The 25087-nt window shown below is 65.6% G+C and overlaps 3 protein-coding genes across 4 annotated transcripts; 1 reads left to right on the top strand and 2 right to left on the bottom strand.

Moving 5' to 3' along the window:
- Positions 1–15: 15 nt before the first annotated feature.
- SEC14L2 (SEC14 like lipid binding 2) lies at positions 16–5338 on the bottom strand. 2 transcript variants are annotated; one of them, XM_075433513.1, is made up of 12 exons: positions 5249–5338; positions 3685–3760; positions 3532–3575; positions 3286–3345; positions 3006–3194; positions 1597–1692; positions 1383–1443; positions 1220–1303; positions 929–1035; positions 704–843; positions 443–612; positions 16–342 (listed from the first exon to the last, which is right to left on the bottom strand). In XM_075433513.1, the coding sequence occupies exons 1-12, from the start codon at positions 5300–5302 to the stop codon at positions 191–193; spliced, it is 1233 nt and encodes a 410-aa protein (XP_075289628.1). In that variant the 5' UTR covers positions 5303–5338; the 3' UTR covers positions 16–190. The 2 variants fall into 2 exon arrangements, with proteins under 2 accessions (XP_075289628.1, XP_075289629.1); XM_075433514.1 differs by having other exon boundaries at positions 3006–3074.
- A 2942-nt stretch (positions 5339–8280) lies between these two features.
- On the top strand, positions 8281–12849 carry RNF215 (ring finger protein 215). Its single transcript, XM_075433435.1, has 11 exons — positions 8281–8424; positions 8524–8613; positions 9481–9609; positions 9771–9842; positions 9920–10005; positions 10548–10602; positions 11195–11299; positions 11442–11558; positions 11635–11757; positions 11982–12084; positions 12168–12849. Exons 1-11 carry the CDS (start codon positions 8281–8283, stop codon positions 12188–12190), a joined length of 1047 nt encoding a protein of 348 aa, XP_075289550.1. The 3' UTR covers positions 12191–12849.
- A 1391-nt stretch (positions 12850–14240) lies between these two features.
- Positions 14241–19946, bottom strand: LOC142362813 (coiled-coil domain-containing protein 157-like). Its single transcript, XM_075433434.1, has 8 exons — positions 19907–19946; positions 17024–17533; positions 16629–16706; positions 16219–16409; positions 15912–16079; positions 14927–15095; positions 14656–14795; positions 14241–14409 (listed from the first exon to the last, which is right to left on the bottom strand). Exons 1-8 carry the CDS (start codon positions 19944–19946, stop codon positions 14374–14376), a joined length of 1332 nt encoding a protein of 443 aa, XP_075289549.1. The 3' UTR covers positions 14241–14373.
- Between the last annotated feature and the right edge of the window lie 5141 nt (positions 19947–25087).

The following is a 25087-nucleotide window of genomic DNA, read 5'->3' as shown; positions in this document are numbered from 1 at the left end:
AGGCATTGGCCCAGCTGGGTCCATCCCTTTACTCCCCCCCGCAGCAGCGTGTGGGGCAGGGCCCCCATAAGGCACAGAGAGGGGGGGGCCCCGCTCAGCCCCCGCCTTGGGCCGTCAGCTGGGTGGGGGCTCAGCCCCCTCTCTGCGTCCTCCCAGCCGTCGCCCGGGGGTCCTGGGCCGTGGGGGGCCATCAGGGCAGGGGGCTGGGGCCGGGGGCCCCCTCGCTGCCCCCCAGGCGCTGGAGCTGCTGGGCCGCGGCAGCGTCGGGCAGCAGCACCTCCACGCTGTAGCTCACCTTCTTGGCGTGGAGGTAGCTGTAGGTGTTGTCGAAGCGCAGGACGTCTGCGGGGGGGGGGAGGCAGGCAGGGGGGTGTCAGGGATGCGGGGAGCGCCCCGGGGTCCCCCTCCTCCGGCTCCCCGGGGCTTGGGGGGGGGCACTCACAGATGCCGGGCGCGGAGCAGGTGAGGGAGCCGTCCTCGGGCACCATGTGGGAGTTGTAGCGCTGGGTGGGGTAGACCTCGGCCATCTCGCCCGCCCGCTGCCGCTCCCCGATCTTGGTCTTCAGGTACACCCCGAAACCCACGTCGGCCCCCTCCGACCTGAACTGCCACCTGCGCCGGGGACGAGCTGGGGCGGGGTGCGGCGGCGGGGCTGGGGGCAACCCCCGGCCGCGGGTCTGGAGCCTCCCCCCCAGCCCCTCACCTGAGGACGCAGCCGGGGAAGAGGATCTCGCACTCGACCTGGTGGGACGAGCCGCGGTTGACCACCACGCTGTGCTCGTACTGCTGCGCCAGCTGGTCCCGCACGTAGTAGTGCTGCGGCACGTCCCCCCCGTAGTTGATCTGGGGGGGGGGTGGGTGGGATGGAGGTGGGTGTGGGGGAGCCACCCGTGCACCCCCACGAGGAGCTGGGGAGGGGGGCTCCTACCTTGCTGGAGCACTTGGGGTCCCCGTCGGGGTCCGTCAGCGTGCCCCCGTACTCCACGGGGATCTGCTCGGGGTCGATGTGCTGCTGCAGGACCTCCTTCCAGTTGGCTGACGGGGTGGGGGACAGCGGGGTTTGGGGGGGGGCCGAGACCCCCACGGGGAGCCCCAGCCCAGCCAGGGAACCCCCCCAGGGTTGGGGTCTCACTCCTGGGTGGGATATGGCCCCCTGCTTTCGGCTCCTGGTGCACCCCTGCAGCCGGGGACGCCCCAGGGAGGGGGGCTCGGGACTCACCCCCCAGGACCACGACCTTCTTGCGGGTGTCCTCGCTCAGGAAGTGCTTGACAAGGTTGTAGGCCACGGGGAAGATCTTAGGGGCTGAGGGGGTTGGGCGGTGGCATTAGGGCGTGGGTCCGCACGCGGCTGGGGGGAGCGGGACCCCCGGGGCCCAACTCACCCTTCACAATAAACAGGCGCTTGAGGGACTCGGGGTAGTTCTCCTCAAACATGGACAGGAGCTGCAAGATGGGGAGAGCTTCAGGTCAGCCCCCCGGCCCCTGCGCCCACGGGGGGCCACGGGCTGGGACCCCCAACCTAAAAATCCCCGCGTCACCGTGACCCCCACAGGCTGGGGGGGCCAGGCAGGGGGGGCTGGGCGGGGAGCCCCTCACCTCCCCGTAGGTGTCCATGGCTGGCTTCCAGAGGTGCTTCAGGCCCAGGCCCTCGCAGTCATAGACCATCAGCACCATCTCGATCTTCCTGCCCAGCTGGGACAGGAGGACGGGGGGGCTCAGGCAGTGCGGGGACCCGCGGGGAGGGTGGGTCTCCAACAGGGTGGTCCCCCCTGGCCAGAGCCCCCCCCCCAGGAGCCAGTGTAGGGAGAAGGGGCATCATGGCCCCCCCAGTCCATGGTGGGGACATGGATAGCAGGGACATGGTCTGGTGGGGATGGACAGGACATGGGCTTCTGGGGCTGGGGAGGATGTTGGGCGGTGGGGATGGACCAGACATGGGCTGGTGGGGTCAGGAGGACGTTGGGTGGTGGGGATGGACCAGACATGGGCTGGTAGGGATGGATGGGACATGGGCTTCTGGGGCTGGGGAGGACTTTGAGTGGTGGGGATGGACCAGATGTGGGCTGGTGGGGACACAAGCTGGTGGGGACGGATGGGACGGGGGCTTCTGGGGCCAGGAGGACATTGGGTGATGGGGATGGAACAGACATGGGCTTCTGGGGTCAGAGAGGACTTTGGGTGGTGGGGTTGGACCAGATATAGACTTCTGGGACTGACAGGGACATGGGCTGGTGGGGACAATGGGGACATGGGCTGGTGGGGATGGACAGGACATGGGCTTCTGGGGCTGGGGAGGATGTTGGGTGGTGGGGATAGACCAGACATGGGCTTCTGGGGCTGGCAGGGACACAGACTGGTGGGGATGGACAGGCCGTGGGCTTCTCGGGCCGGGGAGGATATTGGGTGGTGGGGATGGACCAGACATGGGCTGGTAGGGATGGATGGGACGTGGGCTTCTGGGGCCAGAGAGGATTTTGGGTCGTGGGGATGGACCAGACGTTGGCTGGTGGGGCCAGGGAAGACTTTGGATGGTGGGGATGGACCAGACATGGACTTCTGGGACTGACAGGGACATGGGCTGGTGAGGACAATGGGGACAGGGGCTGGTGGGGACAGACAGGATGTGGGCTTCTGGGGTCAGGAGGACGTTGGGTGGTGGGGATGGACCAGACATGGGCTGGTGGGGCCAGGGAAGACTTTGGATGGTGGGGATGGACCAGACATGGGCTGGTGGGGTCAGGAGGACGTTGGGTGGTGGGGATGGACCAGACATGGGCTTCTGGGACTGACAGGGACATGGGCTGGTGAGGACAATGGGGACACGGGCTGGTGGGGACAGACAGGATGTGGGCTTCTGGGGCCAGAAGGAAGTCAGGTGGTGGGGATGGATGGGACGTGGGGCTCTGGAGCTGGCAGGGGTGGGCAGGAGCTGGCTGGGCAGGGTGCAGGCAGGCAGGGCATGCGCGGGCAGGGCGCGGGCAGGGCGCGGGCGGGTAAGCGCCCACCTTCTGGCTCTGCCGCTCGCACTCGCGCCGCAGCAGCTCGCAGTCGCGGAACTTGTTCTTGAGCAGGTCCTGCTTGGAGGCGGAGAAGAGCAGGCCCTTGGCGTCCAGCGGCCCGACCACCTCGTACCAGACAGGGCTGCCCTCCCGGTCGTAGCCGCACAGCCCCCCCGACATGTACTTCCTGATCACCTGCGCCAGCGCGGGGGGCTCAGGGGGCCGCGGGGGGCTCCGGAGGGGACCATCCCCTCGGGGACCCCCGCCCCGCTGCCGCGACACCCACCTCGGGGGCCTCCCACGCCATGATGTTGTCGGCGTCCATGTGCTTGCGGACCTCGATGTGCTGCGGAGGCGGGGGGGGAGGGAGCCGGGGTGAGGGGACTTGGGGACCCCCCACCCCGCGGGACGGGGTGCAGCCTGGGGGCAGGGCACCCTTGCTGGGGGAGAGGGGCTGGGCTGGCGGCCCGTGGCACGCTGTCCCATCGCTGGCGGGGGGGGGGTGCCCCCGGAAAGCGGGGTGCCCTCTCACCTTACGGAGCATGGCCTCCGCCTTGGGCAGGTCGAAGGAGCGTGCTGCAAGAAAGCGGAGAGCTCAGCCCCGCCGCCAGCGTCCCCGGCCCCGCAGCCCACCCGGGGGGGGCTTCTACCCCCCGCCCCCCCCCGCCCCACACCCCGGGGTTACCTCGGAGCCATTTCAGGAGGAAATAGTCGTCCTGGGAGGGCAGCGAGAGCAGCACGTCCTGCAGGTTCTCCCGAAACTGGGGGGGACGGGAGGGACCGTGGTGGAGGGGGTCCCTGCTCCAACCCCACAAACCCCGAGCCTGGAGGTTTGTCCCTCTCCCCATACCCCCCCGAAAAGTCCCAGCCAGGAGCGAGGAGGGGACACCCCACGCCCCGGCCCTGCCACCGCACGCAGCCATGATGGCCGTCCCCAGACCGGCCACCACGCACCGGCTGTCCCCATGCTGGCCAGGGGTGCGAGGGGGGGCTGCCACCAGCCCCCCCAGTGACCCTCGCCCTGCAGCGACGGGGGGTCTGGTCCCCTGCTCTGCCATCACCAGTGGCACCAGTCCCACCAGTGACCCTTGCCTCGCAGGGAGCAGGGGGTCTGGTCCCCTCCTCTGCCATCACCGGTGGCACCAGTCCCCCCAGTGACCCTCGCCTCGCAGGGACCGGGGGGTCCGGTCCCCTGCTCTGCTATCACCAGTGGCACCAGTCCCCCCAGTGACCCTCGCCCCGCTCTGCCGTCACCGGTGGCACACCGTGGGGCAGAGTCGGCCACCGGCCGCGTGTCCCCTGCCCCGGTGACACCCCAGCGGGCCGCAGCCCCCGGCCAGCCGGGTGCGGGGTGCCGGAGTGGGGGTCCGGGGGAGCACCCCGGGCACGCGGCCCTGCTGCCCCCGGCCGGGCCGCAGCCCTGCTCCCCGTACCAGCGCGGGACCTCCCCTGCGCGGGGCCGATCAGATTATCTCCCGCGGATTTAGGTGTAATTAAACCCGGGATTAGCTGCTGCGCCCTGGGAAAAACAAGGTGCCGGCGGACGGGTTTGGCCGCTCGCCTGCGCGCCTCGGCCCGGGGAGGGTCTCGGCCCCGCGCCCGCTCCCACCCCCGGCCGGGGTCATCGCCCGCCACGCGGCTGCATTGGGTGGGGTCGGGAGGGCGACGATAAGATAACTGCGCCGGCGTCGCCCTCTCGGAGGGAGCCCGGGGGGGCCCGGGGGTGCCCGGAGGTTTCCCAGCCGGCGCGAAGGGTGGGAGGGCGGCGGGGGGCTCCGGCTGCCGAGACCCCCCGGGCCTGTCCTTCCCCGGAGGGCAGCGACCCAGGGGGGATCAGCCCGCGGGTCCAGGCTCGGGGGGGGGGCGGCGGGCGCTGCCCGGGGCTGGGAGCGGGGTCCGGTGCCCCCCACGGCCGAGGGCAGCGGCTGCGGGGCTTCGACGCACCGGGGCGGCCCCTCCCCGCCCCTCAGACCCCCGCAGCATCCCCTGCCGCCCGGCCCGGCTCCCCCCGGCCCGCAGCAGCCCGGCCTGGCCCCCCCCAACCCCCGCAGCATCCGGGCAGCCGGTCCCGGGACCCCCCCCGAACCCCCGCAGCATCCCGGCAGCCGGTCCCAGCCCCCCTCCGACCCCCGGCAGCCGGTCCCGCCCCCCCCCCCCGCCCGCAGCACCCCCGGCAGCCGGTCCCGGGACCCCCCTCCCGACCCCCGGCAGCCGGTCCCGGCCCCCCCAGCCCCCCGGCCCCCCCTCACCTGGGCCAGCGCGGCCGCCTGCCGCGGGCTGAGCCCCCCGACCCTGCCGCTCATGGTACCCGGCCCCGGCTCTGCGGAGCCGCCGGTGCCCCGCCCCCGCCCTCCTGGCCACGCCCCCCGGCCACGCCCCCCCACCCCCCGGCCTTGGACCCCGAGCCGCCCCCGCCCGCCCGGTCAGCGACCGCCGCCCCGAGGGAGGGCACGGGGGGGGGAATAAGTGGGACATGTGGAGGTGTGGGGGGGCATGGGGGGTAGGGGGGGGTATAGGGGGTGGGGGGACATGGGGGGGTGAGGGGGTGTGGGGGGATGTGGTGGGTATGGGGGCACGGGGGGGCTGGGGAGGAGTGTGGGGGGCACGGGGGGGTGTGGGGGCTGTGGGGGGTATGGGGGCACGGGGACACATGGGGATATGGGCGGATACAGGGGACACGGGGGGCTGTGGGGGCTAAGGCGGGTGTGGGGGGCAGGAGGGGGTGTGGGGCTATGGCGGACCTGGGGAGTAGGGGGCTGTGGGGGGTATGGGAGGACACGGGGGGACATGGGGGCATACGGGGGGCTGGGGGGGCTATGGGGGGGTGTGGGGGCTATGGGGGGCACGGGGGGGTCTGGGGGGCTGTGGGGGGTATGGGAGGACACGAGGGGGTGGGGGGGCGTGGGGCAGGGGTGGGAAATGATACGGGGGCAGGTGGCAGGGAGAGGGGACAGCGATGGGGCAGCGGCGGGGGTGGGAGGTGGGGATGGGGGCAGGGGTGGGGACATGGCAGGGTCCGGGGACAGGGCAGAGGCCCCGGGGACACCGCGGTCACCCTCCCGCTGCCGGTGCCCGCACAGTGTCCCTCGCTCCCCGGGGAGAGGGGAAGTCCCCGAGAGGGGGACCCCAGCCAGGGAGGGGGCCCGCCCCGGGGAAGGGGTCCCTGCGGGGGTCCCACGGCCCTGGCACCCCCAGCCCAGCTCCGGCCGGGGACAGAGCACGGGAAGGGTCCCCTGTCCCCGCTGTCCCCTCCCAGGAGGGCTCTGCGTGTCCTGGGGAGCCATGCGTGTCCCATGGGGCCATGCATGTCCCATGGAGCCATGGATGTCCCATGGAGCTCTGCGTGTCCTGGGGAACCATGGATGTCCCATGGAACCACGCGTGTCCCTTGGGGCTCTGCATGTCCCATGGAGCCATGGATGTTCCATGGAGCCATGCATGTCCCATGGAACCATGCGTGTCCCATGGGGCCATGGATGACCTGTGAAGCTCTGCATGTCCCACAGAGCCGTACGTGTCCCATGGAGCCATGCGTGTCCCATGGAGCCATGTGTGTCCCTTGGGGCTCTGCATGTCCCATGGAACCATGCATGTCCCATGGGGCCATGGATGTCCCATGAAGCTGTGCATGTCCTATGGGGCCATGGATGACCTGTGAAGCTCTGTGTGTCCCGTGGAGCCACGCGTGTCCCATGAAGCTGTGCATGTCCCATGGGGCCATGGATGACCTGTGAAGCTCTGTGTGTCCCGTGGAGCCACGCGTGTCCCATGGAGCCATGCGTGTCCCGTGGGGCTGTGCATGTCCCGTGGAGACATCCGTATCCCGTGGCTGCCCCACGGAGCCGTGCGTGTCCCGCGGGGCGGTGGCTGTCCCGCAGAGCCACCCGTGTGCCGCAGACCCACCGATGCTCTGCAGAGCCGTCCCCACCCCGCGTGTCCCCCCCGTGGGGACCCCAGCTTGGCGGCCACCTTTCCTAGCCGGGCCCCGCCGAAGCCGTGCCGACAGGCGTGTTGCGCCGCGCGGTTCAACCGGCTCCAGTCGCCAGCCGTGGGCGGAGGGGCCCTGCCCGCCCCGCGGTCAAACCCTGGCGGTTGCGACAGGGCCGGGAGCGCGGGGGACACTGGGGACACACCCAGACCCGTCCCGCGGGGCACCCCGCGACTGTGGCGGCCGGGATGGCGGGGCGCCCAGCCCCCGTCCCCGCGGTGCCGGGTCAGCGCCGGGGCCCGCGCGGCGGCTAATCCTCCGGCAAATCCCGCCGCCGGCACGCGTGCCGGGCACACGTGGCCGGAGCGGGGCCGGGACGGTGGCCCCGGTGGGGTGCCTGGTGCCCGCCGGGACAGGGACGGGCGAGGGGTGTCGGGCAGGGGGGCAGCGGGGTTTGGGGTGCTTGGGTGCCGGCGTGCGCAGGCGTGTGCCGTGGCCGGGGGGTGCCCGTCTGCGCTGGGCTGCGCGTGGCCCCGTATGCCCCTGGCTGTGTCCCCGCGGTACCCCGTGTCGCGCCGAAGCGGGGCTCTGCGGGGCCGTGTCCCCCACCCGGTGCTGGCCCTGGCCTGGTGCCCGGCCCCGTCCCCGGCTCTCTCCTGGGCTGGGCGCCTGGCCCAGTCCCCGGTCCCCATCCCCGTCCCTGTCCCGGTGTTGGTCGCAGTGCCCGTCCCAGTCCCAGTCTCTGTCTTGGTGCTGGTCCCGGTCCCTGTCCCTGTCCTACTGCCCCTCTTTGTCACAGTGCCAGTCCCTGGCCTTGTCCCTGTTCCCATCCCTGTCGCGGTGTCGGTCCCGGTGCCCATGCTGGTCGCTGTTCTGGTCCCCGTCCCTGTCCCTGAACCCATCCTGGCCCCAGATCTCCGTCCCTCTCCCGGTTTCGGTCTCTGTCCCCGTCCCTGTCCCCACCCCAGTCCCCGTCCCTGTCCCGCTCCTGATGCCTCTCCTGGTCCCCATCCCTGTCCCCGTCCCCATCCCAGTCCCTGTCCCAGTCCTGGTCCCTGTCCCCGTCCCTTATCCCCATACCCGTCCCTTGCCCCCCCCCCCGTCCCTATCCCCCTCCCGGTCCCCATCCCAGTCCCTTTTCCCCCCCCCCACCGCCCCGGTCCCGGTCCGGGCTCCCGGGCGCCCCGCGGCGGCGGTCGGCGGCGCGGCGGATCCTCCGCGGCGGCAGGGGGCGCTGCGGGGCGGGGCGGGGCGGGGCGGGGCTGGCGGCGATCGGCGGCGCGGCGGGTCCTCCACGGCGGCAGGGGGCGCGGCGGGGTGGGGCGGTGCGGGACAGGGCTGGCGCGCGCGGCGATGGCGGCGGTGCGGGCCGCGCTGCTGGCGCCACTGCTGGCGCTGGGCCGGGCCGGGCCGGGCCCGGGCCCGGGGCCAGGAGCGGGGCCCGGTGCGGGGCCGGGAGCGGGGCCGGGAGCAGCGGGGCCCGCCGCCCGCGTGGAGGTTGCCGTGGCCGGGCCCGGGCCGGGGGCCGGGGCCGGGCGCGGGGCGGGGGCGGCCGGCGGCTCCTACACGCTGCGCGGGGCCGTGCTGGGCGCGGAGGGCGGGCGGGGGGGGCCGGGCCGAGCCGGGCTGCGGGGCGAGGCGGCGGCGGCCGGGGTGGAGATGGAGATCCGCGGGCGTCTGCTGCTGGTGAGCGCCGGCCGGGGCAGCGGGCGCTGGGGGGGGCGGGGGGCTGGGGGGGAATGGGGGGAGCAGCGGGAAATGGGGGACACTGGGAGGCATGGGGGGGCGGTGGTCGTTGGGGACGAATGAGGGGGAGCAGTGGGAACCGGAGGGCACTGGGAGGCGAGGGGGAGGGCAGTGGGAACTGGGGTGAACTGGGAGGGTGATGGGCCCTGCAGGGAGGCTGTGGGAACTGGGGGGGGAGCAGCGGGAACTGGGAGGCATGGGGGGGCAGAGAGAATTGGGGAGCACTGGGAGGGAGAAGTGGGCACTGGGGGGCACTGGAAGGAATGGGGGGGAGCAGTGGGAACCAGAGGGCACTGGGAGGTGGCGGGGGGTGGGTAGTGAGAACTGGGATGCACTGGGAGGCACAGGGGGGCGGGGGGTGTTGTGGGCAAATGGGGGAGAGCAGCGGGAACAGGGGGGAATGGGGGGGAGCAGTGGGAACTGGGGGGCACTGGGAGGCAGTGGGGGGGAGCAGTGGGAACTGGGGGGCACTGTGGGGGGTATTGGGCCCTGCGGAGAGGCTGTGGGAAGTGGGGGGGGAGCAGTGGGAACTGGGGGGCACAGGGAGGCATGTGGGGGCAGTGAGCGCTGGAGGGAATGGGGGGGAGCAGCAGGAACTGGGAGGCACAGAGGGGCAGTGGTGGGCCCTGTGGGGAGCTGCAGTCAGGGGAGGGGCAGCGGGGACCAGGCCCCCCCTTGCGCCCCGCCAGCCGCCGTCCCGTCCCCGGGCAGTGCCCGGCTCCCCGAGGCACCCTGCGACGTGGGGGTGCTCTGGGGGTGCCGGGAGCCCCAGGCGTCTGGCTCTGCCGACGCTGCCGTGCGCCCAAGGTGGGAGACGAGGAGCCCGAGCTGGGGGCCGCCGGCAGCTGGATCGGCGTGGTGCCGGTGGGCGAGGAGCCGGCCGAGGGGCCGCGGGCTGCCAGGGAGGAGTCCTTCACCGCCGCTGTTGTCAGTAAGGTGACTGCACCCGGCCCCTCCTGGGGTGTCCGCTCGCCGGTGCGGGAGTCCTGGCCCGTGCTGGGGGGTGGGGGGTCCCTGGCTGGGCTCCTGGGCAGCGCCAGCCCCGCTTGGGTCCGTCGCGGTCCTTGGGTCTGAGCCCGCGCCCTCCGTCCCTGCAGATGAAGCGAGCCCTGGTGCTGGGCGCGTCGGCCCTGCTCATCCTGGCGCTGAACCAGAACGCCATCCGGGAGGTACGGGAGCTGCAGCACCGCGGCCGCGGGCCGCTCGCCTGCCCTGCTGACGGCTGCCGCTTTCCTCTCCGGTGCAGCTGGATGTGTCCCAGCTCCTGGCCAAGCCCGTCATCGTGATCCAGTCCTCGGACAACGTCACCAAGCTGCTGGGAGCACTGCTGCGGTACGGGCTGGGGCAGCGGGGGGGCTGGGCGAGCGCCGCGGCTCTGCGTCGTCCCCGGCCCGGCTGTGGCCGCAGGGGCTGCACAGGGGGGCCCTTTTGCCCAGCACGTCCCGAGCGCTGGGCTGCTGCGGAGCCTGCGCTGTGCTGAGGCCCGCGTGCGCAGGGCGGGTGGGAGTCAGCCAGACCGCGCGGTTGTCGCCACGGCACCGCCATCCTCGCCGCCTTTGTTGGTGTTTGTCCCCGCCGCTGGCAGCGTTGGGCCCCCCTCGGTCCTCCTCCCGGGCAGTAAATTGGTGTCGCTGCTGTGGCATTGCCAATGGGGAAACTGAGGCACAGTGCTGTCAGGAAGCAGTCGGTGCAGGAGGGCTGGGGAGGGGGGGGTCTCGCTGTCCCCTGCCTGGCGTGGTCCCCCGTGGCCCCCTCGCCCGCAGCTCAGCCGGGGCTGCCCGTCCTTGTGGGGGGGGCTCCCTGGCAGCGGGGGACTGCGCGCTGGGTCCCGCTGCGCCCACGGGACTGACGCGTTCCTCGCCTCTGGCTCGAAGGGGGCTCCGGGCGACAGCGAAGATCACGTACCAGGCGGTGCTGCTGGAGAACCTGGTACGTAGGCCCTCTCCTCCTCGTCCTCGTCTTCCTCCTCGTCGTCGTTTTCTTTGGTCTGGTCTTCCTCCTCGTCCTCGTCTTCCTCGTCCTCGTCTTCCTCGTCTTCCTCGTCTTCCTCGTCCTCGTCTTCCTCGTCTTCCTCGTCCTCGTCTTCCTCGTCCTCGTCTTCCTCGTCCTCGTCTTCCTCGTCCTCGTCTTCCTCCTCCTCGTCTTCCTCCTCCTCGTCTTCCTCCTCCTCGTCTTCCTCCTCCTCGTCTTCCTCCTCGTCTTCATTTTCTTCCTCCTCGTTTTCCTCGTCCTCCTCCTCGTCTTCCTCCTCCTCTTCTTCCTCCTCTTCCTCCTCCTCGTCTTCCTCCTTCTCTTTGTCTTTCTCTTTTTCCTCCTCGTTCTCCTTCTCCTGCTCGTCCGGTGGGGAGGCTGAGCCGCAGGGAGCAGGAGCTGGATCCACGAGGGCTGCTGGAGCTGCCAGTGCCTTGGCTTCCGCAGAGCCTGACCGCAGTTCCTGCTCCCCTCGGCGCGGCAGGGCCCTGGCATCGGGCAGTGCCGCCAGCCGGCGCGGCCGTCGGCAGTGCCGTCTCCTGCCTTGCAGGGGGTGACCCTCACGCTGTGGTCCACCTGCGGGCTCTCCCGCGGGGGTCTCTACGGGGAGTGGCAGGGGGTCATCTGCACCGGGGAGAACAGCTCGCAGGTCCAGGTATGGGTGCCGGCGTGGGCTCCTCGCGTAGCCGGGGCTCCCGGCCTGGGGTGGCGGTGATGGTGGGGCCGGGAGCGGAGCGGGGGTTTCCGGTTCACCCCCCGCTGCGGTGCCCGGCTGCCCACCGGCGCTGCTCCCGCAGAAGTACCTGCAGCAGCTGTGGAACGCCATCCTGCTGATCGCTCTGCTCCTCTGCACCGGCGTCATCGTGCAGGCGCAGCGGCAGTCGCGGCACGACCCCGCAGAGCAGGACGCCGAGGTGGGGACGGCCCCGCTGCGCTCCTTGCCGGGGGGAGCCGCTGGCCGGGCCCTGACCCCCTGCTCTGCCTCTGCAGCACGTTCGGCGGCGGCTGTCGGCGCTGAGAACCCGACGGTACCACCCCGGCAAAGCGCCCCGGAGCCGGGCCTGCGAGATCGATAGCTGCGCCGTCTGCTTGGACCAGTTCCACAAGAGCCAGGTAGGCACTGGGGGGACTGGTGTGGCACTGGGAGGCCTGGAGCCTGGCCAGGGCTCCGCTCGGTGCTGCCCGTGCCGTCCTGTTGCTGCCCGGGAGCTGCGAGGCTGAGGACCGTCCCGTCCTGCGGGCAGCACGACTGTGGCAGGGCCGCGGTCCAGCCGTCTCCGTCACGGTACCGCGGCCCGGTTCCGCTCACGTCTGCCGCCCCGCGTCCCTCCCCGCAGTGGCTGCGGGTGCTGCCGTGCTCCCACGAGTTTCACCGGGACTGCGTGGACCCGTGGCTGCTCCTGCGGCAGACCTGCCCGCTCTGCAAGCGTCACGTCCTGGGTGAGAGCCGGGGCGAGGGCTGGGGGGGAAGCGGAGCCCCCCGGCCCCCCCATGCGATGGCCCCCCATCTTGCTGCCTTCCAGGGAACTGCTGCTCGGAGAGCTAGCTGACGCGGCAGACGCTCTCCGGGGACGGAGCCATCGCCGCTGCGGGGAGAGGGGGCAGGGGGTGCTCGGCCCGCGGCGCTCGCTGCTGGAGCGGGGTCAGCGCGGCTGTGCCCGGCCAAGCAGAGTTGAAAGATGTCAGGGCTCTCCCTGGGGGGGTGAGTACAGGGCTGGGGGTGTGTGGATGGCCGGTGCCGGGGGGCCAGGGGCACGAGTGCCGGGAGCGGCAGCTGTGGGGGCACCCATGGATGTGGGGGCTGGGAGGCTGGAGGCAGGGCGAGCTCTGGCCCGGCGACACCCCCTCCTCGCTTGTAGCCATTCTGCTTGGTTTTTGGTTTTTCTGTCTGTCGGAGAGGGCAGCAGGGCGGGCAGAGCCTGGCTCGGGGTCCTGCCAAGCCGTGCTGGAGCCCGGTGGGGGGACCTGGCTGCAGCACGAGCCCCTCGGCACGGCGGCTGCGCTGGCTGGCAGCTCTGCTGCGGGAGGGCAGGGGGGTCGAATGCCTTATTTATACTAATTTATTAGAAACGATGGCACGAGACAGAACAAACAAGGGCTTGTTTGGCCGAACACGGGTGTGCCGCGGTGGCCGGCGCCTCGCCAGGAGCCCTGACCGGCTCCTGTGGCACGCAGCGTCTCTATTAAACACACGCAGAGCACGGACGGGCTGCTGTGTCTGGTGTCAGGGTCGCCGCGGGGGTAGGGGGTAGGCCGCGGGGGTATCATAGAATCATAGAAAGTTTTGGGTTGGAAGGGACCCCCGGAGGTCATCTAGTCCGATCCCCCCGCAGCGAGCAGGGACACCGCTAACGAGATCAGGGTGCTCAGAGCCCTGTCCAACCTGGTCTGGCATGTTTCCAGGGATGGGGCCTCCACCACCTCTCTGGGCAACCCGTGCCAGTGTTTCACCACCCTCATTGTGAAGAATTTCTTCCTTCTATCCAGCCTAAACCTACCCTGTTTTAGTTTAAAACCATTACCCCTCGTCCTGTCACTGCTGTCTCTGCTAAAAAGATTGTCCCCATCTTTCCTGTCAGCTCCCTTTAAGCACTGAAAGACTGCAATCAGGTCTCCCCGCAGCCTTCTCTTCTCCAGGCTGAACAAGCCCAACTCTCTCAGCCTGTCCTCCTAGCAGAGGTGCTCCAGCCCTCAGATCATTTTTGTAGCCCTCCTTTGGACCCGCTCCAACAGTTCCATGTCCTTCTTGTGCTGAGGGCTCCAGAGCTGAACGCAGTGCTCCAGGTGAGGTCTCACCAGAGCAGAGCAGAGGGGCAGAATCACCTCCCTGGACCTGCTGGCCACGCTTCTCCTGATGCAGCCCAGGACGCGGTTGGCCCTCTGGGCTGCCAGCGCACACTGCCGGCTCATGTCCAGCCTTTCGTCTGTCAGTACCCCCAAGTCCCTCTCAGCAGAGCTGCTCTCGATCCTTTCATCCCCCAGCCTGTATTGATAGCGGGGATTACCCCGACCCAGGTGTAGGACCTTGCCCTTGGCCTTGTTGAACCTCCTGAGGTTCACACAGGCCCACCTCTCCAGCTTGTCCAGGTCCCTCTGGATGGCATCCCGTCCTTCTGGTGTCTCAACCGTACCACTCAGCTTGGTGTCATCTGCAAAGGGCTAGGGGGTAGGCCGCGCTGGGGGACGGACGCGGCGCTCCCGGGGCTGCTGTGGGCACTGCCCGCCCGTCCCGAGCCGCCTCTCGGGGTGCGGGGCTGCCCTTCCCGCCCGCGCTTTGCCGCCTGTTGCCGTCGGCGTTGCCCACAGTGGCTTGCCCGGAGCGGGGGGGGGGGCCGTGCGGCCCGGTCCCTTCTGCTGGCAGCTCTGCTGCGGGAGGGCGGGGGGTCGGACGCCTTATTTATATTGACGTGTTAGAAAGGGCGGCTCGAGGCATGTGGTGAGTGACTTCACGGACCCCAGTCCTGTGCTCGGTCAGACTCGTTTTATTGCTCTAGTGAACACCTTCTGTACCAACACAACAGTTACTGGAGCCGGTCAGCTTGGGAGCCGTGGCTTTGCGAATGCCGGCTCACGGTGGCTGTTTTCCAGGATCTGGTGCAGCTGGATGTGTGCAAACAGCTGATCTCGGGAGAGCAGAGCAGGGAGGCACGGGATGCGCTGAGCCTTCAGGGTCATGAGACAGCGCTGTTCTGTCTCAGGTTATTCGGTTTCCCACATCGACGGCCTTATTTATGCCAACTTGTTAGAAGGGATGGCACAAGGCAGCTGTGGAGAGCAAAGGCAGGGCTGGTTTGTCCGAACCCGGGTAGCGGTGGCAGAGGGGGCTGTGCCCCACGGCCGCCTGCTCCCCAGAGCCTTTTGTGCGGGGCAGGCGGCCGGGGCAGCGCTCCCCCGAGGGCGTGGGGCAGCGGCAGGGGCTGCGGGGTGCTCGTGGGGGTGGCAGCACCCCGCCGGCAGCGCAGCCCTCTCCCCCGCGGCGCCCACCTGGCCCGGGCGTGCGCGCGGCCTCACCTGCAGCATGCTCTGCTGTGCAGTCGCCTGCAGCTTGGCCAGCGCGGCGCTGAGCCGGGCGTTCTCCTGCTGCAGCACGCCGATGCGGACGCTGTTGGCCTGCACCTGCTGCTCCATCTCCTTGGCCACGCTTCTGGTGCCTGCCAACGGAGCAGCGTCTTGGTGTCAGCGGGAGCAGGTGGAGCTCGGCCCGGCAGGACGCCCCGCGAGCCCTGGCAGAGCCCGACGGCACGAGCCCGGGGCCAGCGGGCGCTGCTGCCCTGGCCCTTACTCTGCAGCTGCGTCCCAGCAGGTCTGTGGAGCTCGGGGAAGAAGACGAGGAGCCGCTCGTGCTCCCGCAGCTCCCGTGCCTTCTGCTCCAGCCTGGCGCCGTTGGCCCGCAGCTCCACGACGGACTGCTCCAGGCTGCGCTTCTCCCGCTGCCGGGCGTCCAGCAGCTCCTGCTCGGCGCAGCGGAGAGGTGCTGAGCTGGGCCGAGCGCTGGCCCCAACCTCTGGGGGTTTGGGCTGGGGGAGTCCTGCGGGACTGGGGGGCCTGGGAGGGGATGGCCACGAGGCACTGCCACGCCGCGTCCTTCCAGGGAGGGTTGTGGCTCTGGGTGGGAGCAGGGCAGCTGGGGGTCCCTGACAGCCCGGCTCCTGGCAGGGCTGTGACCCCCCCCAGCATCCCCGTTCCTGGCAGGGCTGTGTCCCCCCGGGATCCCCATTCCTGGCACGGCTGTGTCCCCTGCCCTGGGATCCCTGTTCTTGGCAGGGCCGTGTGTCTCCCCCCGGGATCCCCGTTCCTGGCTGCACTGTGACCCCCCCCCCCCCCCCGGATCCCCGGTCCTGGCAGGGCTGTGACCCCCCTCCCGGGATCCCTGTTCCTGGCAGGGCTGTGACCCCCCCCCCCCTCCCAGGATCCCCATTCCTGGCAGGGCCGTGTCCCCCCTGGGAACCCTGCTCCTGGCAGGGCTGTGTGCACCCAGGATCCCCATTCCTGGCAGGGCTGTGTCCCCCCCTGCTGGGATCCCCACTGCTGGCAGGGCTGTGTCCCCCCCCCAGGATCCCCGCTCCTGGCAGGGCTGTGTCCCCCCCTGGGATCCCAGTTCCTGACAGGGCTGTGTCCCCCCCTGGGATCCCCGCTCCTGGCCGCACTGTGACACCCCCCCCCCGGGATCCCCACTCCTGGCAGGGCTGTGTGTCCCCCCAGGATTCCCGCTCGTGGCAGGGCTGTAACCCCCCCGGGATCCCCGCTCCCAGCAGCCCTGCGCTGACCTGCTGCTCCCGGAGCTGCCGCCCCCTCTGCTCCTGGCTCTGCTGCGGCTGCTCTGCCAGCCTGGCCCTGTCCTCCTCGGCCTCCCCCAGGCTGGCCTGCAGCTCCTTGTGCTCCTGGTCCAGGCTGTTGAAGTCCTGCAGCAGGAGCTGGTGCTTGGCCTGCAGGGACTGTGTGGGGCAGGCGAGGCTGCAGCGGGTGGCTGCTGCGGCCGCTGGCTGCCCTCTTGCCGGGCAGCGGCACCCGCCAGTCCAGCCTGCACGCCAGCACCCCGCGGGGCTGTGGAGCCGCCCCGGAGCCTGGCCGTACCTCCTGGTGCCTCAGCACGGTCTGCACTTTGGCCTTCTCCTTCCGCAGCTGGCTGCTGGCCGCGCTCAGCTCCTGGCCCAGGCTGTCCCGCTGGCCCGTCAGCAGCCGCACCTCCTCCTCCAGCTCCAGCACCCAGCTCCTGGCTGCCGTCGTGGTCCTCAGCTCCTCCAGCAAGGTCGTCTTGCTCAGCTCTGGGGAGGGACACCGCCCTGAATCCCCCCAGCACCAGCCCCAGCCCCAGCCCGCTCTGCTGCTGGGTGATGCTGGGGCAGCGCAGCCAAGGAGGCTGGTCCTCCTCCCCGCTCCCCCCAGCCTAGAGCCGAGCGGTTCCCGGGGAGCCGGGAGTGACGTGGCTGTGACACACGCGTGAGGGGAGAGCGGTGGCAGCCGGGGAGCCCCGGGCTCCTTACCCAGCTCCTGCACAGCAGCCTGCTTCGCAGCCAGCTCTTCCTTGAAGGCCGAGAGTTGCTCTTCCAGCAGAGCAGCTCCTAAAGCGGCACAAGAAGTGCTGCTAATGAAACAGCTCCTCCGAAAAGTTGGAACAAGGAGGCAGCGAGCGGCCACACCAAAGCATTTCTCACCCAGTGCTTGTTTGGGACTGTGCTTCAGTGGCAGCGAGAGGAAGTGGACAGCCAGCTCCCGCTGCCTGGGCTTCGTCCCCCTGCGGGGAACGGCCCCGGCGCTCACCAAAACCCCGGGCGGGAGCCCTGCTCGTGGTGCTGGGGCCGAGCTGTGAGCAGGGCCTCTGTGCTTTTCCTGCAGCCACCCGCGGGCCTGGCAGGGCAGGCTGGGAACAGCACCGTACCTCTGCGTAGGTCGTCCTTGTCCCGCTCCAGCCTGGCCACCGCCTCTGGATACTCTTTGTTCTTCACTTCCAGCTTCTGCTCAGCCCCCTTCGTCTGCTGCGCCTGGGCCTCCTTCTCCGCCTGCAGCACGCGGGACAAGTCCTCAAGCTGTTTGCGCAGCTCGTCCTTCTGCTTGTGGGACGTCTCCAGCTGGGACTTGAGAGGGCTGACTTGCTGCAGTAGCAGCTGGAGGTGCTTGCTGATGCGGGAGAGATCTTTCCTCTGCTCTGAGGCCCAGCAGCTGACGTCCTTTGCATAGAGAGTCCCTCTCCCTGTGGTCTCGTCCACCTTCTCCTGGAACCTGGTGAGGGCCGAGGGATTGTTCTTGCTCTGGCAGATGCGGGTGATGGCTCTGCCGACGTCGCAGAGGCAGCCCTGGGCTCTGGTGCAGGCGTTGCAGGGTCCCAGAGGTGACGCAGCCGTCTGCGTGTGGATGCTGCGGGTGCTCCTGGCCGTGCTGCAGGCAAGTGCTGGCAGAGGGATGCTGTGGCTGCTCTCTGGTGTGCCGCACGCAACCGCGGCACCTCCGGCAGCCCTGCTTCGAAAATGCGAACGTCTCCAGATAGCTGGCAGCCAGAAGGGGCTAGCCTGGAAAGCTGTTGCTCAGCCTCATCTGCCCATGGCACTGCTCGCACAGAGGCACAGAGACTGGGGCTGCTTGCTTGTCTTGCCACCTCAAACTTCAAACGTAGCCCGGGGATGAGGGGTCCCTACTGTGCTCCTTTCGCAGCCCTGCTCCGAAAATGCGAACGTCTGCAGATAGCTGGCAGGCAGAAGGGGCTAGCCTGGAAAGTTGTTGCTCAGCCTCATCTGCCCTTGGCACTGCTCGCACAGAGGCACAGAGACTGGGTCTGCTTGCTTGTCTTGCCACCTCAAACTTAAAACGTAGCCTGGGGATCGGTGTTCCATTCCAGGCGCCTCCAGCAGCCCTGCTCCAAAAATGTGAACGTCTTCAGAAAGGTCGCAGCCAGAAGGGACTAGCCTGGAAAGCTGTTGCTCAGCCTCATCTGCCCATGGCACTGGTCGCACAGAGGCACAGAGACTGCGGCTACTTGCTTGTCTTTCCACCTCAAAGTTCCAACTTATCTTATGGGGTCCGTGCCGGGCGCCTCCAGCAGCCCTGCTGCGAAAATGCGAACGTCTGCAGATAGCTGGCAGCCAGAAGGGACTAGCCTGGAAAGCTGTTGCTCAGCGTCATCTGCCCACGGCACTGCTCGCATAGAGGCACGGACACTGGGGCTGCTTGTGACATGCAGAATCAAACTTCACAACTCAGAGAGTTATAAAGCAGGTATGTTTATTGCGGCGCCGGGTGCAAAGGGGATCGCTCCTCCTCACTTGCACACCGAGTCACGAAGCATGCACCTATTTATTACAAAGCTTATCTAAGTAGGCTGGACTATTGTTATTTCTAGGAATTCATTATCATACTACACCCCCCTTTAGCACTTGCGCAGTGTCGTCTGGTGGTCGTCTGTGGGGATCTTTTGGATGAAGGCTCGTAGTCTTTCTTGCTGTGTGCTTTCACCTTTGGCCCAAAAATTCATGAGTTGTCTGTGTTGGCTGAGTCCCAAACCATAGAAGCAGTTTCAGCTAGAGAGTTGCTTCTTACAGACAACAAAGTTCTGGTTATCAGTCCTTGTTTCTCTTCGTCTGTCTCACAAGCAGTCCTTGTGGGCTACATTTGAGCCACAACAGTCCTTGTTAGCAAGATTACAAAAGAACAGAACTAAACTGAATAACAGTGTTTAACACTTGCCTTAACATAGATGCAAAATAATATAACAAAATTAAAATAAAGCTATAGCAAAATCGAACTAATTTTGTTCCCCACAACAAATGCTTGTCTTGCCACCTCAAAATTCAAACTAGTCCGGGGATGGGGATCCCTTCCGGGCACCTCCAGCATCCCTACTCTGAAAACGTGAATGTCTGCAGATAGCTCGCAGGCAGAAGGGGCTAGCCTGGAAAGCTGTTGCTCAGCCTCATCTGCCCATGGCAGTGCTCGCACAGAGGCACAGAGACTGGGGCTGCTTGCTTGTTTTGCCACATGAAACTTCCAAAATAGCTCGGGGATGGATGCTCCATTCTATGCGCCTCCATAAGCCCTGCTCCAAAAATGCGAATGTCTGCAGATAGCTCACAGACAGAAGGGGCTAGCCTGGAAAGCTGTTGCTCAGCCTCATCTGCCCATGGCAGTGCTCGCACACAGGCACAGAGATTGGGGTTGCTTGCTTTTGTTGCCACCTGAAACGTGAAAAGTAGCTTAGGGGGTCCCTGCCGGGCGCCTCCATCAGCCCTGCTCCCAAAATGCGAACGTATGCAGATAGCTGGCAGCCAGAAAAGGCTAGCCTGGATAGCTGTTGCTCAGCCTCATCTGCCCATGCACTGCTCGCACACAGGCACAGAGACTGGGGCTGCTTGCTTGTTTTACCACCTCAAACTGAGAACGTAGAACGGGGATTGGGATACCTTTCGGGCGCCTCCAGCAGCCCTGCTTTAAAAACGCAATCGTCTCCAGATAGCTTGCAGGGAGAAGGGGCTAGCCTGGAAAGCTGTTGCTCAGCCTCATCTGCCCATGGCACTGCTCGCACAGAGGCACAGAGACTGGGGCTGCTTGCTTGTTTTACCACCTCAAACTGAGAACGTAGAACGGGGATTGGGATACCTTTCGGGCGCCTCCAGCAGCCCTGCTTTAAAAACGCAATCGTCTCCAGATAGCTTGCAGGGAGAAGGGGCTAGCCTGGAAAGCTGTTGCTCAGCCTCATCTGCCCATGGCACTGCTCGCACAGAGGCACAGAGACTGGGGCTGCTTGCTTGCCTTACCACCTCAAACTTCCAACGTGTCCCGGAGATGGGGGTGTCCGTTCTATGCGCCTCCATAAGCCCTGGTCCGAAAGTACGAATGTCTGCAGATAGGTCGCAGGGAGAAGGAGCTAGCCTGGAAAGCTGTTGCTCAGCCTCATCTGCCCATGGCACTGCTCGCACAGAGGCACAGAGACTGGGGCTGCTTGCTTGTTTTACCACCTCAAACTGAGAACGTAGAACGGGGATTGGGATACCTTTCGGTCGCCTCCAGCAGCCCTGCTGCGAAAACGCAATCGTCTCCAGATAACTGGCAGCCAGAAGGGGCTAGCCTGGAAAGCTGTTGCTCAGCCTCATCTGCCCATGGCACTGCTTGCACAGAGGCACGAAGACTGGAGCTCCTTGCTTGTCTTGCCACATGAAACTTCCAAAATAGCCCGGAGATGGATGCTCCATTCTGTGCGCCTCCATAAGCCCTGCTCCGAAAATACGAATGTCTACAGATAGGTCGCAGGGAGAAGGGGCTAGCCTGGAAAGCTGTTGCTCAACCTCATCTGCCCATAGCAGTGCTTGCACAGAGGCACAGAGACTGGGGCTGCTTGCTTGTCTTGCCACCTCAAACTTCCAACATAGCCCGGGGTTGGGTGCTCCATTCCAGGAGCCTCCAGCAACTCTGCTTTGAAAACGCGAATGTCTTCAGAAAGCTCGCAGCCAGAAAAGGCTAGCCTGGAAAGCTGTTGCTCAGCCTCATCTGCCCATGGTACTGCTCGCACAGAGGCACAGAGACTGGGGTTACTTGCTTGTGTTGCCACCTGAAACGTGAAAAGTAGCTTAGGGGGTCCCTGCCGGGCGCCTCCGTCAGCCCTGCTCCCAAAATGCTAACGTATGCAGATAGCTGGCAGCCAGAAAAGGCTAGCCTGGAGAGCTGTTGCTCAGCCTCATCTGCCCATGGCACTGCTCGCACAGAGGCACAGAGACTGGTGCTCCTTGCTTGTGTTGCCACCTCAAACTTGCAACGTAACCCGGGGATGGGTGCTCCATCCCAGGTGCCTCCAGCAGACCTGCTCCGAAGTCACGAACGTCTCCAGATAGCTCACAGACAGAAGGGGCTAGCCTGGAAAGCTGTTGCTCAGCCTCATCTGCCCATGGCACTGCTCACACAGAGGCACAGAGACTGGGTCTGCTTGCTTGTCTTACCACCTCAAACTTCAAACGTAGAACGGGGATTGGTATGCTTTTCGGGCGCGTCCAGCAGCTCTGCTGCGAAAAAGCATACGTCTCCAGATAGATTGCAGCCAGAAGTGGCTAGCCTGGAAAGCTGTTGCTCAGCCTCATCTGCCCATGGCACTGCTCGCACAGAGGCACAGAGACTGGGGCTGCTTGCTTGTCTTGCCACCTCAAAATTCAAACGTAGAACGGGGATGATGTGTCCCTGCCGGGTGCCTCCAGCATCCCTGCTCTGAAAATGCGAACGTCTGCAGATAGCTCGCAGGCAGAAGTGCCTAGCCTGGAAAGCTGTTGCTCAGCTTCATCTGCCCATGGCAGTGCTCACAGAGAGGCACAGAGACTGGGGCTGCTAGCTTGTTTTGCCACCTCAAACTTCCCACGTAGCTTAGGGGGCCTTTGCCGGGTGACTCCAGCATCCCTGCTCTGAAATTGTGAAAGTCTGCAGATAGCTCGAAGGCAGAAGTGGCTAGCCTGGAAAGCTGTTGCTCAGCCTCATCTGCCCATGGCACTGCTCGCACAGAGGCACAGAGACTGGGGCTGCTTGCTTGTCTTGCCACCTCAAAATTCAAATGTAGAACAGGGATGATGTGTCCCTGCCGGGTGCCTCCAGCATCCCTGCTCTGAAAATGCGAATGTCTGCAGATAGCTCGCAGGCAGAAGTGCCTAGCCTGGAAAGCTGTTGCTCAGCCTCATCTGCCCATGGCACTGCTCGCACAGAGGCACAGAGGCTGGGGCTGCTTGATTTTCTTGCCACATGAAACTTCAAATGAAGCCTAGGGATGGTCTTCGCTGCCGGGTTCCTTTCGCGTACCTGCTCCGAAAACGCGAACGTCCGCAGATAGCTTGCAGCAGAAGGGGCTAGCCTGGAAAACTGTTACTCAGCCTCATCTGCCCATGGCACTGGTCGCACAGAGGCACAGAGACTGCGGCTACTTGCTTGTCTTTCCACCTCAAAGTTCCAACTTATCTTATGGGGTCCGTGCCGGGCGCCTCCAGCAGCCCTGCTGCGAAAATGCGAACGTCTGCAGATAGCTGGCAGCCAGAAGGGACTAGCCTGGAAAGCTGTTGCTCAGCGTCATCTGCCCACGGCACTGCTCGCATAGAGGCACGGACACTGGGGCTGCTTGTGACATGCAGAATCAAACTTCACAACTCAGAGAGTTATAAAGCAGGTATGTTTATTGCGGCGCCGGGTGCAAAGGGGATCGCTCCTCCTCACTTGCACACCGAGTCACGAAGCATGCACCTATTTATTACAAAGCTTATCTAAGTAGGCTGGACTATTGTTATTTCTAGGAATTCATTATCATACTACACCCCCCTTTAGCACTTGCGCAGTGTCGTCTGGTGGTCGTCTGTGGGGATCTTTTGGATGAAGGCTCGTAGTCTTTCTTGCTGTGTGCTTTCACCTTTGGCCCAAAAATTCATGAGTTGTCTGTGTTGGCTGAGTCCCAAACCATAGAAGCAGTTTCAGCTAGAGAGTTGCTTCTTACAGACAACAAAGTTCTGGTTATCAGTCCTTGTTTCTCTTCGTCTGTCTCACAAGCAGTCCTTGTGGGCTACATTTGAGCCACAACAGTCCTTGTTAGCAAGATTACAAAAGAACAGAACTAAACTGAATAACAGTGTTTAACACTTGCCTTAACATAGATGCAAAATAATATAACAAAATTAAAATAAAGCTATAGCAAAATCGAACTAATTTTGTTCCCCACAACAAATGCTTGTCTTGCCACCTCAAAATTCAAACTAGTCCGGGGATGGGGATCCCTTCCGGGCACCTCCAGCATCCCTACTCTGAAAACGTGAATGTCTGCAGATAGCTCGCAGGCAGAAGGGGCTAGCCTGGAAAGCTGTTGCTCAGCCTCATCTGCCCATGGCAGTGCTCGCACAGAGGCACAGAGACTGGGGCTGCTTGCTTGTTTTGCCACATGAAACTTCCAAAATAGCTCGGGGATGGATGCTCCATTCTATGCGCCTCCATAAGCCCTGCTCCAAAAATGCGAATGTCTGCAGATAGCTCACAGACAGAAGGGGCTAGCCTGGAAAGCTGTTGCTCAGCCTCATCTGCCCATGGCAGTGCTCGCACACAGGCACAGAGATTGGGGTTGCTTGCTTTTGTTGCCACCTGAAACGTGAAAAGTAGCTTAGGGGGTCCCTGCCGGGCGCCTCCATCAGCCCTGCTCCCAAAATGCGAACGTATGCAGATAGCTGGCAGCCAGAAAAGGCTAGCCTGGATAGCTGTTGCTCAGCCTCATCTGCCCATGCACTGCTCGCACACAGGCACAGAGACTGGGGCTGCTTGCTTGTTTTACCACCTCAAACTGAGAACGTAGAACGGGGATTGGGATACCTTTCGGGCGCCTCCAGCAGCCCTGCTTTAAAAACGCAATCGTCTCCAGATAGCTTGCAGGGAGAAGGGGCTAGCCTGGAAAGCTGTTGCTCAGCCTCATCTGCCCATGGCACTGCTCGCACAGAGGCACAGAGACTGGGGCTGCTTGCTTGTTTTACCACCTCAAACTGAGAACGTAGAACGGGGATTGGGATACCTTTCGGGCGCCTCCAGCAGCCCTGCTTTAAAAACGCAATCGTCTCCAGATAGCTTGCAGGGAGAAGGGGCTAGCCTGGAAAGCTGTTGCTCAGCCTCATCTGCCCATGGCACTGCTCGCACAGAGGCACAGAGACTGGGGCTGCTTGCTTGCCTTACCACCTCAAACTTCCAACGTGTCCCGGAGATGGGGGTGTCCGTTCTATGCGCCTCCATAAGCCCTGGTCCGAAAGTACGAATGTCTGCAGATAGGTCGCAGGGAGAAGGAGCTAGCCTGGAAAGCTGTTGCTCAGCCTCATCTGCCCATGGCACTGCTCGCACAGAGGCACAGAGACTGGGGCTGCTTGCTTGTTTTACCACCTCAAACTGAGAACGTAGAACGGGGATTGGGATACCTTTCGGTCGCCTCCAGCAGCCCTGCTGCGAAAACGCAATCGTCTCCAGATAACTGGCAGCCAGAAGGGGCTAGCCTGGAAAGCTGTTGCTCAGCCTCATCTGCCCATGGCACTGCTTGCACAGAGGCACGAAGACTGGAGCTCCTTGCTTGTCTTGCCACATGAAACTTCCAAAATAGCCCGGAGATGGATGCTCCATTCTGTGCGCCTCCATAAGCCCTGCTCCGAAAATACGAATGTCTACAGATAGGTCGCAGGGAGAAGGGGCTAGCCTGGAAAGCTGTTGCTCAACCTCATCTGCCCATAGCAGTGCTTGCACAGAGGCACAGAGACTGGGGCTGCTTGCTTGTCTTGCCACCTCAAACTTCCAACATAGCCCGGGGTTGGGTGCTCCATTCCAGGAGCCTCCAGCAACTCTGCTTTGAAAACGCGAATGTCTTCAGAAAGCTCGCAGCCAGAAAAGGCTAGCCTGGAAAGCTGTTGCTCAGCCTCATCTGCCCATGGTACTGCTCGCACAGAGGCACAGAGACTGGGGTTACTTGCTTGTGTTGCCACCTGAAACGTGAAAAGTAGCTTAGGGGGTCCCTGCCGGGCGCCTCCGTCAGCCCTGCTCCCAAAATGCTAACGTATGCAGATAGCTGGCAGCCAGAAAAGGCTAGCCTGGAGAGCTGTTGCTCAGCCTCATCTGCCCATGGCACTGCTCGCACAGAGGCACAGAGACTGGTGCTCCTTGCTTGTGTTGCCACCTCAAACTTGCAACGTAACCCGGGGATGGGTGCTCCATCCCAGGTGCCTCCAGCAGACCTGCTCCGAAGTCACGAACGTCTCCAGATAGCTCACAGACAGAAGGGGCTAGCCTGGAAAGCTGTTGCTCAGCCTCATCTGCCCATGGCACTGCTCACACAGAGGCACAGAGACTGGGTCTGCTTGCTTGTCTTACCACCTCAAACTTCAAACGTAGAACGGGGATTGGTATGCTTTTCGGGCGCGTCCAGCAGCTCTGCTGCGAAAAAGCATACGTCTCCAGATAGATTGCAGCCAGAAGTGGC

This window comes from Opisthocomus hoazin, chromosome 12 (genome assembly GCF_030867145.1).
Source record: "Opisthocomus hoazin isolate bOpiHoa1 chromosome 12, bOpiHoa1.hap1, whole genome shotgun sequence".
Classification (NCBI taxonomy): Eukaryota; Metazoa; Chordata; class Aves; order Opisthocomiformes; family Opisthocomidae; genus Opisthocomus; species Opisthocomus hoazin.
The sequence above is the reverse complement of the archived record's forward strand: the minus strand, read 5'-3'. Positions and strand labels throughout refer to the sequence as shown.